The sequence below is a fragment of the Giraffa tippelskirchi genome, chromosome 7, assembly GCF_054371585.1.
Source record: "Giraffa tippelskirchi isolate mGirTip1 chromosome 7, T2T-mGirTip1v1.2.pri, whole genome shotgun sequence".
NCBI lineage: Eukaryota > Metazoa > Chordata > Mammalia > Artiodactyla > Giraffidae > Giraffa > Giraffa tippelskirchi.
The window spans coordinates 50,525,846-50,542,200 of NC_137281.1; the positions used below are offsets into that span (position 1 = coordinate 50,525,846).

At 44.4% G+C, this 16,355-nt stretch overlaps 1 protein-coding gene and 1 long non-coding RNA gene across 2 annotated transcripts; one reads left to right on the plus strand and one right to left on the minus strand.

Moving 5' to 3' along the window:
• Positions 1 to 3,519: 3,519 nt before the first annotated feature.
• Positions 3,520 to 7,948, minus strand: HSBP1 (heat shock factor binding protein 1). The gene is made up of 4 exons (XM_081514145.1): positions 7,844 to 7,948; positions 7,227 to 7,293; positions 6,558 to 6,678; positions 3,520 to 5,042 (listed from the first exon to the last, which is right to left on the minus strand). The coding sequence occupies exons 1-3, from the start codon at positions 7,886 to 7,888 to the stop codon at positions 6,560 to 6,562; spliced, it is 231 nt and encodes a 76-aa protein (XP_081370271.1). The 5' UTR covers positions 7,889 to 7,948; the 3' UTR covers positions 3,520 to 5,042; positions 6,558 to 6,559.
• LOC145514954 (uncharacterized) lies at positions 7,551 to 15,779 on the plus strand. The gene is made up of 6 exons (XR_014060588.1): positions 7,551 to 7,850; positions 7,955 to 8,058; positions 8,235 to 8,370; positions 9,495 to 9,635; positions 9,819 to 9,937; positions 15,433 to 15,779. It is a non-coding gene; the product is annotated as an uncharacterized LOC145514954 (long non-coding RNA).
• The last annotated feature ends 576 nt before the right edge of the window (positions 15,780 to 16,355 follow it).

Consider the following 16,355-nt stretch of genomic DNA (forward strand, 5'->3'; position numbering starts at 1 on the left):
TGGCAAGACAGTGCAATTTTTCAGCTAGTTTCAGAGCAGTCCTTTTCTCTACGATTCTTAATTATGGGTCCAAGGAACATGGGTTCTGACTGAGGGGAGTTGATCAAGAACTGTCTGTTTATCAAGGGGCAAGTCTGATTTCTTTCTGGGACACTGTTTTGCAGCCTTGCAATTTGTGTAGCAGGCCGGTTCAGGCTTCTATTCTGTAGACAATTTGGGCCCGTCCTTTGTCTCAGCAGGATTGTGGAGCAGAATCAGTCAAGAGGTCTATCACCAGGAGAATGTATCATTAAAAGAAACAATCATATTCTTTAAATTTCCAGAAAGGACTTCTCTGATGATTATTTACAGCCCATTAAAATTAAATGGTTTTCTTCTCCATAACAGGTCTGTAGTTTTATATTTAATATTTAAACTGTCTTCCTGGAAACACTGGATTTTGATGGCAACTTCCCAAGACCCATAAAAGGTTGTTGTTGTTCAGTCACTCAGTCATCTTGACTCTGCTACTCCATGGACTGCAGCACACCAGGCTTCTCTGTCCTTCACCATCTCCCAGAGTTTGCTCAAACTCATGTCCATTGAGTTGATGATGCCATCCAACCATTTCATCATCTGTCACTCCCTTCTCCTGCTGCTCTCAATCTTTCCCAGCATCAGGGTCTTTTCCAATGAGTTGGCTATTTGCATCAGGTGGCTAAAGTACTGGAGCTTCAGCTTCAGCATCAGTCCTTCCAATGAATATTCAGGGTTGATTTCCTTTAGGATTGACTGGTTTGATTTCTTTGCTGTCCAAGGGACTCTTACAAGTTTGAAAGCATCAGTTCTTCAGTGCTCAGCCTTCTTCATGATCCAACTCTTACACCTGTACATGACAACTGGAAATACCATAGCTTTGACTATACAAACCTTTGTCGGCAAAGTGGTGTCTCTGCTTTTTAATACACTGTCTAGGTTTGTCAAAGCTTTTATTCTAAGGAGGAAGCGTCTTTTAATTTCATGGTTGCAGTCACTGTCCACAGTGATTTTGGAGCACAAGGAAATAAATTCTCTCACTGTTTCCATTTTTTCCCCCCACCTATTTGCCATGAAGTGATGGGACCAGATGCCACGATCTTAGTTTTTTGAATGCTAAATTTTAAGCCAGCATTTTCATTCTCTTTCACCTTTATCAAGAGGTTCTTTAGTTCCTCTTTGCTTTCTCCATTAGGGTGGTATCATCTGCATATCTGAGGTTGTTGATATTTCTCTCAGCAATTTTGACTCCAGCTTGTGATTCATCCAGCCTGGCATTTCACAGGATGTACTCTGCATAAAGTTAAATAAGCAGAGTGACATTTATACAGCCTTGTTGTACTCCTTTCCCAATTTTGAACCAGTCCATTGTTCCATGTTGGGTTCTAACTGTTGCTTCTTAATGTGCATACAGGTTTCTCAGGAGACAGATAAGATGGTCTGGTATTTCCATATCTTCAAGAAATTTTCAGTTTGCTGTGATCCACACAGTCAAAGGCTTTAGCATAGTCAGTGAAGCATAAAAGGTAAGAGGCAGTAAATCACCAGCAGTGGTCTGGAGGTGTGTTTTCTGAGGGTTGAGGAGACAAAGATTCCAGCTGGAAAACTTCTTGATGTCAATGACCTTTGAGTGCTCTGAAGAGCTGAGGCCTAGGCGGCATGAATTTGGAGGAATTTTTCTTCAGTCTTAAGAGACGAGAGGAGGGTGTTCTCTTGTCTGTGGGCTTCACCTGAATGGGGCTGTCTGGGTCCTTGCTGCTCCTGTGGGCATGGAATTCACTCTCTGTGGGCATGGAGTTCACTCTCTGTGGGGCTGCCTTCCCTCCTGGGACCACAAAACCCCCTTTGCAGCTAAATGCTTCCAAACTGCTCAATCCTGAAATTTAAGGTTAACTATTAGGAAATGATACTGTTCTTTCTAGAAGGCAGATGTTTGCCAGTGATCACAGGAATCATTGGTCAAAATATATCCACACTGTAGGAAAGTATAGATACACAGCCAAGGTGATTGTCACGAAGCCATGAGCATCCGATGATGTGTACAGTCTGCATCAATGCAGGTGCATCAAGGAGTGACGGAATGTTCCATCTCCCAGCTGTGGCCAGAGCCCCTTGGGAATAGGAGTTCTGTACTGGAGAGCTGTCCAAGCTTCCAGGACCCCACTTGGTGGAAGCCTCAGTGTGTGAGGGTTGAGCAGTTTCTTTTCTAGCAGAGTTGACATGACTTGTGGAGACAAACTCCTTTCTTATCTCCAAAGTTATCTGGGAGTTCGGTGAGTGTGACGTTCAGTTGCCATCGCTCTGGTTTTGTTTTCAGGCAGTGACTCACATACTATAACCACCCTTCCTCATTCACTCAAAGTTTTAAAGAAGCTACAGCTAAATGCAGATGCTTAACCTCATTAGGAGCCCAAGATTGCAGGTGATGCTGCACGGGAACTTTAATGCTGCTGTACTCATTGTCTTTTTCTTTTTTTAAACAAAAAGAGACCTGACAAGACCACTAAGCCAAAAGGGCCTTAGGGTAGGGTCTCAAGGGATAATGTTAAGAGAAATGCTGGAGGGTGCTAGTAAGAAAACAATTGAGAACCAGTAGCCAGTACTCCCTGTGGTTTGTCAGGGCAAACATCTGAGAAACTGGTTTGTTTCTATAGCTGTTCTCAAATAACTTCTCCAGGGGGGTAAGAAAAGACACTAGCCCGGAAGCACATTTCTAACAACCCTGAATAGTTTTAATTCTGAATAAAAATTCACATCAAGCATGTTTGTTATTTAATTTAGGTCATGTTTAACTGAAATTAGCCTTTCAAAACTGCATTTCAAGATCTACTGAGGTGGCAGGCTTTTCATTCCCTGACAGCACGGCCGAGACTACTTGGAAGTCTTACCTGGGTGGACAGCTGTCGGTGGTGATTCCAGGGTCCCTGCTTCCAGATGTGTGACTTGGTCAATTGTTGCCCAGCACTGGGTTCCTTCTGTTTAAAATGGGCTGATCAGATAAAAACTAACTCAGGGCTGTCATGCAGATGAAGTCGAGTAATGTAAAGAAAATGCTCGCATAGCACCGTGGTTTATAACAGACGCCCTCATAGGTGCTGGTAGCCTAGACTAATTGTTAACTGTTGCCAGTTAATGTTCAGGGTGAGATCTGACAACATACTGTGAAAATCCCTCCATTTTAATTTAAACAGAAACTACAGAATAAAAGAAAAGAACACTGTTATCCATATAGGAAACCATCAGTGTACAAACAGGATTTTAAAAGGTTCACTGTAAGTTGTCTGCTGGACTCTCTGTCCCCATAGCAACAATGCTCACTTTCCTTTGTCATGGCTGTGAGCCTAGACTTCCCTTCTGGCAGCACAGTCTCCCCCGGCACCTCCCATCCGTCCCCACTTTGGCTGTTGGTACTGAACCTTTCCAGAGGTTCTAGCCGATCACCTGAAAATAGTATGAAAACTCGGAAAACCAATCATTTGTGACACAAAAGGAAGCATCAACAGCAGGATTTCAGGCACCTTTATTCATGGCAGGTATTTTTGGTCAGGGGAGTTCCCTCTGAAAACTTCCTGTTACTTAAGGAAGCTAGCTCCTCACGCCCAACTGCCCACTTGCCATCTCCCAGGCTTGGAAGCACCTTCATGTGCTCCTGTCCCGTCCCAGTGTGCTCTGGGCTTTCAGGGCCAAACCCACAGCAGGACCCACCAGCCCAGTGAAGGACTTTCTGCAGCTCGGTGCTAACAGTGGGGAATCCACCTTGTCCAGAAGAAATCGAATCCTTTGTCCTCCCCGGATACTTTATAAACAGGACACGTTATTCCTTAATCTTATTATACATTTGCAATACAAACAATTAAGACTGGTGACATAGGAAACTTTAAAAAAAATCATACTGTGTTGACTATGGGCTTTCCTCTCCATAGCACTATTTCATTCCTCAACTTCTTCCATTTTCTCTACAAAATTACCCTGCTATGACAGTCATGCAGTTCTCCTTCCCATCAACACTGCCTCCAGGCTCAACACTCCTGACACACTCAGCTGAGCAGCATCATCAGTAATAAAGCCACTACTCTGCTTGAATTCAGGTAAGAAACAGTATAAAGAAGCAGTGTTTCTTAAAAACTCAAGCCTACTACAAGTTAGTTATCATCTTCTAGCCAAACAACTGGCACGGGCTTAATGTGGTCTGTTTCCCTTTCTGTTTCTTTTCCCGGCCAGTAGCTCAAAAGATGGGAGTAACTGAGCTGTACAATCCTGCCAGATTTCCTATGGTAACGACTGTGAATGGACAGTGTAGAGTCCGACTGAAGAATTCAAATCTCATGCAAAACTCTTTAACTACTGAAAGCCTCATCACATCAGGCAACTCTGTCATTTTCCGTATTTAAAAATTATATAACACTAAAGTGGCAGTGGTCACTCTAAGTTTCTGTGGCATCTGACCTCAGGGACTCAGATATAAGATCATGGTTCAATTCTGAGCTTTGGTGACAGAGTAGTGCCAGATTCCGAATACACAATTTTAAATGTTTTTAATCACTTGAAAAGTATCACCAACACACTACCTGGTGTTCACTCAATGGTTACTCTGAGAATCAAAGAACCTTAACTATAAACGTCTTACTTCATAAAATCTAATTATAACCAAGAGTTTACTCTATGTCTAATAAAAAAACCACACAGCAACTTCTATCAAATGGCAACTACTACAAAGGGAATGACAGGAAAAAAAATAACCTCACAAAAATACACTAAAAAGTTGGACAACTGTATGTAGGAACTGCCAAAGTTTTAGTGTTTAATAGCACAACTGACCAAGGTCCAAGATGTGAAGTCACCATGTTCAGGAAACATGGGGGGCAGGGGAGGGAAGTCACTCCATAAACTAACTCTATAGTATGTGGTAAGAAGAATGCACACTTTATAATATAAAACCTGTCTACACATAGTAGTTAGTTGAAAAAGCCATCTGTCTCCTCTTGGCTTGTAAAAAGGTGTTCCAGATTCCAGTGAAGACAAGCAACCTGTTGAAAAAGGAAAAGCCATCAATGTGCTATTCATTCTATAAGGACAAATAAAAATAATATGTAGAATTAGTAACAAGAAATCCTTTCAGAACCCTCATTTGAACTAAATGTATTTTGTCTGCATAAAATCCTAGCAAAACTACAAAGAAAACCTTTATTAAAAAGTTTATTGTGACTCTGTTTCCTACTCCCACTCCTTTTCTTGCATTATGCCTGTCACTTGAAATTCTTCAATCCTGCAGTTCTTGAGAGGGTGTTCTCATTCCCTTGATGGGGTTTTTGACAGATGGATGACATGAGACCTGGGGGAGCTCCTAAGACAGGAAGGACACTGCCCAAGTCTACAAGGAATCAAGGTAACAACCACAAAAAACAGCTTTGTGATTTACTCACATAGTGCATCAACTCAATCTACTATCAAGATAACAGTAAATTTAAGATTTTTACCTCTCAAACCTTTATTTATTTTCTTGGACTTCAAAGCAACCCACATTTCATAGTTACCTATAATTTGGTCCAGCCAAGACATGCTCAGAAAATAAAAAAAGAACTTGGTGTCTTTTCCTGTATATTCTGCTTGGTACTCTAGTTACCTACACATTCACAGTAAACTTTACTTTTTACAGGAAATTAAAATGCTAAAGGGCTTCCCCGGAGGCTCAGCAGTAAAGAATCCGCCTGCAATGCAGGAATCCCTGGCTCAGGAAGCTCCCCTGGAGAAGGAAATGGCAACTCACTCCAGTATTCTTAGCTGGGAAATCCCATGGACAGAGGAGCCTGGTGGGCTACAGTCCAAGGGGTTGCAAAAGAGTTGGACACAACTCAGCGACTGACAACAGTAACAAAATGCTAAAAGTGCAAAGAGAGTTTAAAAACGACTTCTGGGTTGTAATGAGGTAAACGCCACACTCTAGAAAAGGCTTACCATAAAGGAATCCACTATGGTGAGACTAAAGCAGTCATCTATGAGTCTAGCTATCTTGCTTGAACTGCTATTTTTGATTATTAGTCTCTCCCCTGGAAATTTAAATCAGCTCTAGGATGAGGGTTAACATGGCCATAGTTTAGGTCATCTAAATCAGTTATTGTCCTGGTATTTACCTCATGCAGGGGTTGTTTCTGCAAGAGAATCCCTAGAACTTATGGCATTTACAAAGGTGGCAAAGTGGGTGTTCTCTTAAACAAACAAAAAACCCCAAAAAAGCCATTGGAAGATCTGCCAGTGATTTGAATTTTCAGGCCAACAAAATACACTGTTTTGTTTTGGCTGTACTGGTATAAACTCAGTGTTACCTAATCTTACTCAATGGTAATCTAGGTTTCACTGACAAAAACAGGAAAAATATACTGCTCATAAGGAATTAGTTTGGCATGAAAAATTCAGAGCCTGGAGTCCCCAGGGGCAACAAGGGGATGCTTGCTGGTTCGTGGCTGGGGATGGACCTAGAGGAAGTCCAACTACATCAGAGTCACAGGGACCTGTACCAGGCTCCTGCCCCTCCCTCCGCTCACCTTCAGCTCTTCTGTGTGGCCGGGATCTTGTTTTCACCATCCAGCTCTTCCACCCCGGCCTGTGTCATGAGGTCTGCTATATTCTTCTCCAGGTCATCAATGCGACTGCTCATGTCATCAAGTGGGGATGTTAAAGACAAGGCACCAAAGCTTCCACTTCTTACCCTTCTCCCCCAGGTCCCTGAAGACTAGGGCCTTCAACACAGTGGCTTAATGAAAGTGGTTTCCTAATTTCCTTTGGACATTGTCAGAATCTGGCTTAGAGTACATCCCAGCCCTGCCGTTATTCTTGTGAAAAGGCCTGGGCAAGTTCTTTCACTTTTCTAAGATTCCCGACTCTTTATCTGCTACAATCTGTTCGTCAGGTTATGGTGAGGATCACGAGAGCTCTACACATGAAATGCTTAGCTCACAGTCAACCAATCTAGACATTATCGATAGACTGCAAGTTCCTCGCTGCCAGGGATCTATCTAGCTCAGCTGTATCCTTAGATCTCTGCACAGTACTTCTCAGAAAGTGTGCACCAGGGCTGACTGAAAAAAAAAAAAAAAAAAAATCTGATAAATGGCATGTGGAAGTTGACCTGCAAACTACCCACTTATTGCCACTACTATCTTGAAAAATGAGATCCAATGACCCATTAGAGACTGACTACAAATAAAGGATATTTCTTCCAATGATCTGGTCGGACATGGTCTGAAATTTATCTTGCATCTGTTGCAGGAGTGTCTGCACCTGTGAAACGACAAAACACAACATCCCACGCTTACCCCGGAGACGCCGTCACGGGATCAGAGTAGAAGCTCTGGTCCCTTGGGGAGCCCAAGGACCCCCGGGTTCAGCCCCAATTCTCCGCAGCTCCGTGGCCTTCAATCTCCCTGTCCGGGTTTCAGTTTCCCCAACTGGCGAATAAGACTTGGGGCAGGGGGGAGGGGCTGGTGACGCCCCCTCCCTTCTGGACCCTCAGCGATTCATAATGCGTTGGGTGTTTTGGGTTGCACCGCGCGGGGCGGAGGGGTTGGGGATGGGAGCTGCGGGGTCTGGGGGTCACCGAGAGTGAACGGGGCGGGGGCGAGGGACCCGGGCGCGTCAGCAGGTGAGGGGCCTACAGACAGCGACCCGGGGCAGTCAAGGTGTCGCGGCCGCGGCCGCAAAGCCTTCAGAAACGGGGCCTCCAGAGACCCGCCCCGCGCGGCCGCGGAGAGGGCGCCTCGGTCTGGGGGCCTCGCCGGAGTCGCCCGGAGTTGCAGCGGCCTCGGGCGCGTCTCGCACAGCCGCCCCTTACCACTGAGGTGAGATCCTGCACGGTCTTGGGGTCAGTCTCGGCCATCTCCCCGGTGCCCAGCTTGGCGGTGCTACCTCAGACCTTCACCTATACTTCCGTTTGTTCGCGCAGACGCCCCAACGGCTACTTATCGCGACGACCGAGGCCAGTTTCACGGGACCACCGGGCATTCTGGGAGCCGTAGTTCGCGTCACGCGCCGGAAGGGCCTGTCTCTGTGCGCTTCCGTTCCGAGGCTAGGCCCCCCCGAGCACTTCCCCGCCCCTCCCATAAGCCACGCCCACCCCACCGCCCTCACTGCGCCCCGCTCTTGGCCCCGCCCCGGGAGGAGAAAGGTGAAACAAACGTGCTGTGAAGCTAATGTTTGGAAAAGTGCCCCTGGCTTCTTCCTAGGCCGTCGCTGAAGGCTGCGCTGGCTTTCTTTGAGCTCCCGAGAGAAGAGGTGCCGAGCCTAGACCTATGTCGCCGCCTGTCCTCCAACAAAACCCCACAAACCCCGAGAAGGGAGAAGGTGTCAGGTGCCTTGGAGGTAATACTGAGGTCCCAGGGATGAGGGGCGCGCCTACCAGTCGCCGGTGCCCAGCTGACGGCCTGGTTACGCCCTCGACACAGTGTTTTTCCTTCTCCCCACGAGGGTCGAGTGGAGATGCCGGGCTGGTGGGGCAGGTTGATTTTCACTTTTAAGTGGAACATACATTCTGGATTAGTTTAAAAATCCTAGACGAGGTTTTACAAAGTTCTCACACTCTTGTGACCACCTCCAAGTCCAGAAACATGATCTGTTAGCTGGAGCCCCTCAACCCTTTTCTTATCACCTCACTAACATGAGTTAGCACTTGGATCTGGAGTTTTGTTTGGTCTGTGTTTCTGGCACGAGACTTTGAGACCTTGCTACTGCGACTGAAAATTTCAAAACAGCCAGCAAATTTGACACTTTCTCAGTGGAGGCTTTTTTTCTTTTGCACTTAGGCAGAAAGACAACATACTTTCTCTGTGTGGAGGCCAACATCTTTTAAACAGCTGCTTTATGCAAAGTGAAGTCGCTTAGTCGTGTCTGACTCTTTGCGACCCCATGGACGGTAGCCTACCAGGCTCCACCATCCATGGGATTTTGCAGGCAATAATACTGGAGTGGGCTGCCATTTCCTTCTCCAGGGGATCTTCCCAACCCAGGGATCGAACCGGGTCTCCTGCATTGCAGACAGACGCTTTACCGTCTGAGCCACCAGGGAAGCCTGCTTTATGCATAATCTCCACTAATTTATCATCATGGCTGATACACTTACTTTGCGAGGTTGACACACCAAACTTAACTGAATGTTCTCTTAACAAAACTACTGTATTAAGTGTGAGGCACTAGCAGGTAACCTTTAGAACTCTGGTTTTGAACAACGCTCGTTTCTGTTTAAGTGTCTTATCTCCTCTTGGCATTTTTTAAAAAAACTATTTCTTAATTAACTGAGTGACTGAAGTAATTCTCCTTTCCCCTTTCGAGATGGTTTGGGTTTATGTGTGCCCAATATGGTATTTTCATGACTGTGCTTTGCTTCAGGCCGGGCCTTGTTTCTGGAGCCTCAGTTTCCCGACTTGCAATAAGCAGGACTAATGCTTACGTGTCTGTAACTGCAGTGAGGTGTTGTGTTGGTTGAGCAGGGGAGGAGTGATCACCGCAGGGCGGGCCTTGGAGAACCTGTCATTGGCTCTTTCCTTCCCGACTTGGCACCCACATCAGCTGTTAGGACCTAAGCCTGCTCTGAGCTGTGTGCACGGGGGTCTCCGGGTCCCCGAGTGCAGGTGAGCCTCATGCCCCTCTGACGATGCCCTGCAGCAGCTTCAGCCTGCAGTGCCCTGACCTTCTGGTGGCCCGGGCTGCACTGGCTCTAGCCTCTAGTGAACGTTCCAAACCTTTCTAGTCTCTCCAGACCCCGTGTGTCATCCCCTGGTTCTCAGAGAATGACTAACTATTCTACTTTGCAGTGAAAACAGAGGCTATTGTCAGAACCTCCCTCCTGAACTACACACGTCCCTCCATCAGCCCCTGGATCACTTCAGCCCTTTCTCCCTCAGAGGAGGAAGTGACCTTGATGAGTTTGGGGGTAAGTATGTGCCTATGAAGTCAGGGAAGCCTGGCATGCTGCAGTCCATGGGGTCGCAAAGAGTTGGACACAACTCAGCAACTGAACTGAACTGATGAAGTCATTGTCCCCATCAGAACCAGAAATATCTGTCACCCCCCAAAGTTTCCTTGATACACTAGCATATACTATTAATAAATATTAAATATATGTAATAATGTAGGTAATATGTTTTATATTATAAAATAGGGTATTTTATTATATAAAATAGAATACTTTACATTGTATTGTAAAATAGTAATATTATTTTTTTTAAATGTGTGGTAAAAGAACACTTAATGTAATTAATACCCTGTAGTAGATTTTAAGCATACAGAATTGTGGCTATGAGCACTATTCTCTACAGTGGCTCTCCAGAGACTTGTTTATCCTGTTTAACTGAAACTTTGTACCTTTTGACCAACATCTCTCCCTTTCCACCTCCTCTAGCTCCTGGCAACCACCATTCTGCTCTCAGCTTCTATGACTTGAACTATTTTACATCCTACATACAAGTTAGGTCAAATATTGTCTTTCCGTGTGTGGCTTATTTTGCTCCAGGTCACAAATGGTAGTGTTTCCTGCTTTTTAAAGGCTGCATGATATTCCATTGTAGATTTACACCACATTTCCTTTAATCACTCTTCTGTCAGCAGACAGGTTGTCTGCAGCCCTTAGTTGTTGTTCAGTCTCTAAATCATGTCTGACTCTTTGCGACCCCATGGACTGCAGCATGCCAGGCTTCCGGGTCCATCACCACCTCCCGGAGTTGGCTCAAACTCATGTCCATCAAGCCAGTGATGCCATCCAACCATCTCATCTTCTGCCACCCCCTTCTCCTCTTGCCCTCAATCTTCCCCACGTCAAGGTCTTTTCCAGTGAGTTGCCTCCACCCCTTGGCCGTTGTAAATAACGCTGCAGCGAACCCGAGAGTGCAGACATCTCTTCCAGATCCTGATTTTAATTCCTTTGGATAAATATTTAGTAGTGGGACCGCTGGATCGTGTGGTAGTTCTATTTTTAATTTTTTTGAGGAGCTTCCATATTGTTTGTGAGCAGGACTCATGGTGGAGACTGGCCAGATAGCAGGATCTGTAGCCAGCTGTTGAGATTCCTCAGTGCTGTAAGCCCCGGGCCACTTCCTCTCAGCTTCTAGCCGGCTCAGACTATATTTGGTTGTGCACATTGCCTCTGTGTTCTTGGCGGGACAGACAGAGTGGGCTTTTGGGCCACGTCCTGCAAAGGTGGAGAGAGCAGAGACTCAGTTTGCTTTCACTTTCCCAGAGGAGAAACTGTGGACCCAGGAGTCTCTTGGCTCTGAGCTGGGCTGCCTTGGAGGACGGGTGATGCAGTAAAGTAAAACTATTCTTCTTGCCCTTGTTCAGATTCCTCTGAGAAAGGCACCTTTTTCAGGTTGTTTTGCTCCACTGAGGTGCTGGACCGTCTCAGGTGTACTCCTGGGCTTCCATAAAGGTGTCCTCATCTGCGAGTGGTCATTAAATTGATGTTTCTGGGGGAGGGTGTGTGGACTGGAGCCTCTCATTCTGCCATTTTGCTCTGTATTTATTTTGATCGTCACTTGAATATATCCCGAGTGATGCTGGTTTTTCATTCATAGTAGGCACAATTTTCATTTAAAATATATTGACTTAAGTAAAAATCACAAATTTGAAGGTATACAGTTTCACGCTATGGCTGTAACTAACAGCGTGAGTGGCATCTCAGTGTGGTCATTAGGGTAGGTGGGAGTTGGATGTCCTTAAACCATGAGGATGCTCCCATGGGACGACAGTTTAGAAAATTCTGCCCTAAGAGAAGGCAGGGAAGCAGAGATAAAAACGTAGTGCTTGCTTTAAGTAGTTTGTCATCACACACTTCGGGAAGTGCTGCTGAGTCAGAGGAACATGTCTCTTCTACTTGGGGATAAATCACAACCCGGACAGGTGGGAATTTCTGCAGATGCTGGATACCCATTTTGTATAGAACAAGCCTTCAATAATCCTGAGCAGAGAAGCTATTGCCTTGCTGGTGCGTGGAAGGGCAGGGCAGGGATTCAGGGTCCATTCTTGGTGGATCACAGGAGGAGCAGCAAAGGTAGGGCTTTGTTATGGAGAGAAACAAAAATTTAATGTAGTTCTGACAAATTTAATTTTGAAATGCCTTTACCCCAGGACCAGTCTTCCTGGCATGGATTCCCATGTGACATCAAGTTTTGCTAGCATCCCTAGAGTGCATCCTGGGGAGAGCCCCTGGTGACTTTGACTTGGGAGGGTCTCTGTGAGGTTGTGTTCACAAAAGAACAGAAAACTGCTTTCATGGGAAGAATGGTGTCACTGGTGGCATCCCGATCCACCTCCAATTGTTTTGCTTTTGGTTTGATGTGTTGGTTGATGTTTCTCATGTTCATTGTGGCAGTTTTACAAATTAGTGTCACCGTGATTGCCTGACAAGGAATCGGTTTCCTGTTTGTTTACCAAAACTAGCAATTTCCTGCAGACAGACTGCCTAGGGAGGAAGGAAATGTTTCTTAGTGACTCCTGACTTACAAGTTTGGTTTTGGTATGCTTCACTGATCTTGTCATTATTCAGTTGCTTTGTCATCATCAATTTCATGCATTGTGTGTAATGATACAAACTTGGTTCCATTGATTCCTGGTGACATACTGGTGGTGCTTAGGAAAAGTAGGAAAAGATCAGTGTTGGAGTCACACATACACTTACTAGGAGTTTGAACAAACTCCGGCAGACAGTGAAGGATAGGGAAGCCTGGCGTGATACAGTACATGGGGTCGCCAAGAGTCAGACACAACCGAGCAACTGAACAACAGGAGTGAGACCTGGTTAAGACAGTTTTAACTATGTCAAAGGAGTTTTCTCATCTATACAGTGGGGATAATCTCTATTTCACTGTTCCTTGAATTATATAAATTATCTATGTAATATATAGTTATATATTACATATAAAATATATAACATAATATGCAAATATACACACATATAATGTAAAATATCTCACCATAGGAGGCTCTTACCAAGTATTAGCATCCTTCCCTTCCCCTTTTTGTTTAAAATGTGAATTAAGTTATCTTCTTGACATTTTCCTGTACCTGGTTATCTCTCTATTTCACTCTGTATCTTTCTGCCTCTATCTACTTACTTACCTACCTACCAATCATCTATATGTTTTTTCCCAAGTCTGAAGGATTTTACTGTTATAAAAGAAGATAGGAAAAGAGTTAATTATTGGGCAGGCAAGCAGCACTTGGTTTTACTTTGGTCATTAAATATTATAGGCCAACCAGAGCACCATTTGAAAAAATATACCTTTGCTTTGTCACTGTGTTTAAACTGTACTAAATCTAGTCTAAGCCCAAGCAAACACATTAAAAATCTCAGATCACCTTTATTTGACTGTTTCACAAACAAGTTAAAATTTCATGGCAACTACGCAGTAAATCAAACGTTAATTTATAGCCCAGAGACTATAAGCAAGTCAGCAACTAGGGCCCAAAGGTACAGTATCTTCAGTTGAATGAAAATAGTTTTAAATAATAAACTTTTATCTCTTTTAAATGTCTATGAAAAAATTCATTTAAAATTTCTGAAAAATTTCATCTTGGGGGAAATAAATAATATTTAACACCAGAACAGGATTGACATGAGTGCATGACAATGCAGAAATTTTTCATATAGCCGTCATTTTAAACCCTTTAATAATCTGAATGCATGTATATTATACAGAATGACTAATTTTATAAAGGCAAAGCTTTAAAAAGTAGCAGAAAATGGAGAATTCAGCGTATACTTATAGGACTTCTATGAACCACTTTCTTAAAGACTTCAGAGCTTCATAGTGAAAATTACTGTGGTTTTACTACACCCATTGCTTCTCACTGCATCCCTACCGCCCTGTAAGCACTTGGGACCGGCTAAGAGGGTAAAGACGGAGAAGGCAATGGCACCCCACTCCAGTACTCTTGCCTGGAAAATCCCATGGACGGAGGAGCCTGGTAGGCTGCAGTCCATGGGGTCGCTAAGAGTCAGACACGACTGAGCGACTTCCCTTTCACTTTTCCCTTTCATGCACTGGAGAAGGAAATGGCAACCCACTCCAGTATTCTTGCCTGGAGAATCCCAGGGACGGCACAGCCTGATGGGCTGCCGTCTATGGGGTCGCACAGAGTCGGACACGACTGAAGCGACTTAGCAAGAGGGTAAAGAATCTGCCGGCCAATGCAGGAGACCTGGATTCGATCTCTGCTTTGGGAAGATCCTGTGGAGAAGGGAATGGCAACCACTTCAGTATTCTTGCCTGGAGAATTCCATGGACAGAGGAGACTGTCAGACACAACTGAGAGACTTGGGACCAAACAAAATTTCAAAAGCTTACCAAGTTCAGCAACCCTCCAATGATTACTGTTCTGATAGTGATGCAGCGTGCACGGTAGGAAGCTTTTCTGCCTCTCCAATTGGATGACTATCTAAATGATTTGTTTAAATCATAGACTTATTCTTAATTTATAGAATTAAAGTTCCTGTCTGAAATCCTTATTCACACATTTAGTCCCACCATTTTTTCCTGTATCTACAGATTTTGTATATGCTTTTACATTGTTGTTGTTTAGCCACTCAGTCGTGTCCGACTCTTTTGCGACCTCATGGATTGTAGCCCGCCAGGCTCCTCTGTTCATGGGATTTCCCAGGCAAGAATACTGGAATGGGTTGCCATTCCCTTCTCCAGGGGATTTTCCTGATCTGGGGGTGGAACCCATATCTCTTGCATTGGCAGGTGGATTCTTTACTATTGAGCCAAATACAGTCAAAAGTAGAGAAATTTTTCAGCAGTGGGCAGTGGGCTAATCCACTAGCAATAGAAAATAAAATAAGTGTAATGCATTTTACATAGCAAAGGAATTATTGATTGCTGTAGACCAACAATTATGAAAGCCCATTATCATAGGATTACAAGAAGTCCCAAAATTTCCGAGTCTCAACAGCCAGAAGAAGATGGGTTGCATCATCTTTATGAAAAGTGTAGCTACATCACCATCACCACCATCCTCATCACTGTCACCATCACCACTATCATTCTTATTATCATTTCCATTATTTAGTAGTTAAATAGAAAAGGTAGTTTCTTCTTTCTCAACGCTCACCTTTCTCTTGTGACTTTTCTTTCCCTGGTGTGATTTACCCGATGATTCCTGCTTAAGTCAGCTGCATGTGGCTAGATTAGTGCACTCTACTTAGAAAATCAGAAACTGCTTGGAGACCCTTTAGAATTTGTCTATAGCCAACTACTGTGCAAGCTCTTAAAGATCCTACACAACAGCCCCCACTCAGCTCTCCACCCTGCTCAGTCAGTTTGGTAATGACCGGGTACTTGGGAGGACAGGAGTTAACTTTTGGATCACCGAGGTCTCTGATTTTATACCTACCATGAAATGTAGCTGGGTTTATTTTGTTATGATGTTCAGATTGGCAGGTGCTGGCGGAGAGCCAGGGCAGGTACATCTACCTGAACGATGTCCATTGGGAGAGAACTGGCAGCATCGAAGGTAACTTGTATCGAAATTAGAAAACGTTCGCATATTCTTGTTAAACCATCTGAAATAATTAATCATATGTAAAATGGGGAGAAAATGTAATTTTTAATTAACTAAGGTAGTTAATACACTAATTAAAAAATGGAGAAGGTGTGACTTCATTCAGTGAAAATAAAATCCTCATAGTCTTGTGCTTGGTAATGGGAAAGCAATTTCTGGCTCTTACTTGACTTTTTTTTTTCCGGTAACTTGGACTGGAATAAAATGTAATTATGAAATAACATTTTGATTCTACCTTTACTTTCAATAAACAGTGCAACTGTATTCTAGCAATTTAAATACACCCTATGATTCAGGAAATGCTACCGTTTTGGCTCCAAAGAATTGGTCTATTTTGTTGTTGTTTTTGAAGGGATTCAAAAGAGCAACATGACAGAAATATCTCTGTTTTGATGAGGATCCTGGGGACAGGGAATATACTTAAATAGGGGAAAATTAAGGCATATCCTGCTTGTTCACGAAGTGTGCCCTTTACTCTGATTTCTCAGTGTTCTAAGTTGAGCTACCGGCGTGATTTGCAAAATGCCAGAGAGCCTGCGGGCTTGAGAGGCAAGGGCAAGTCTTCCACTTGAGTGGATGGTCACCCAACATCTGTCTTCCTCCCCAGGGAGGGCTCAGGATGAGGCGAGCTTACTGATGCCTAGTTAGCGAGCCTGTGAGCCAGGCTGCTGACCTCCTAGCCTCTGAGGATGCTGCTGGATGTGCTCCGCGGTGAGCCCTCCCTCTGCCTTGCAGGAAGAGGGGAGCGAGGTCCACCGGGGAGACACAAGGCTGCGTCCTGCGAAGCCAGATGA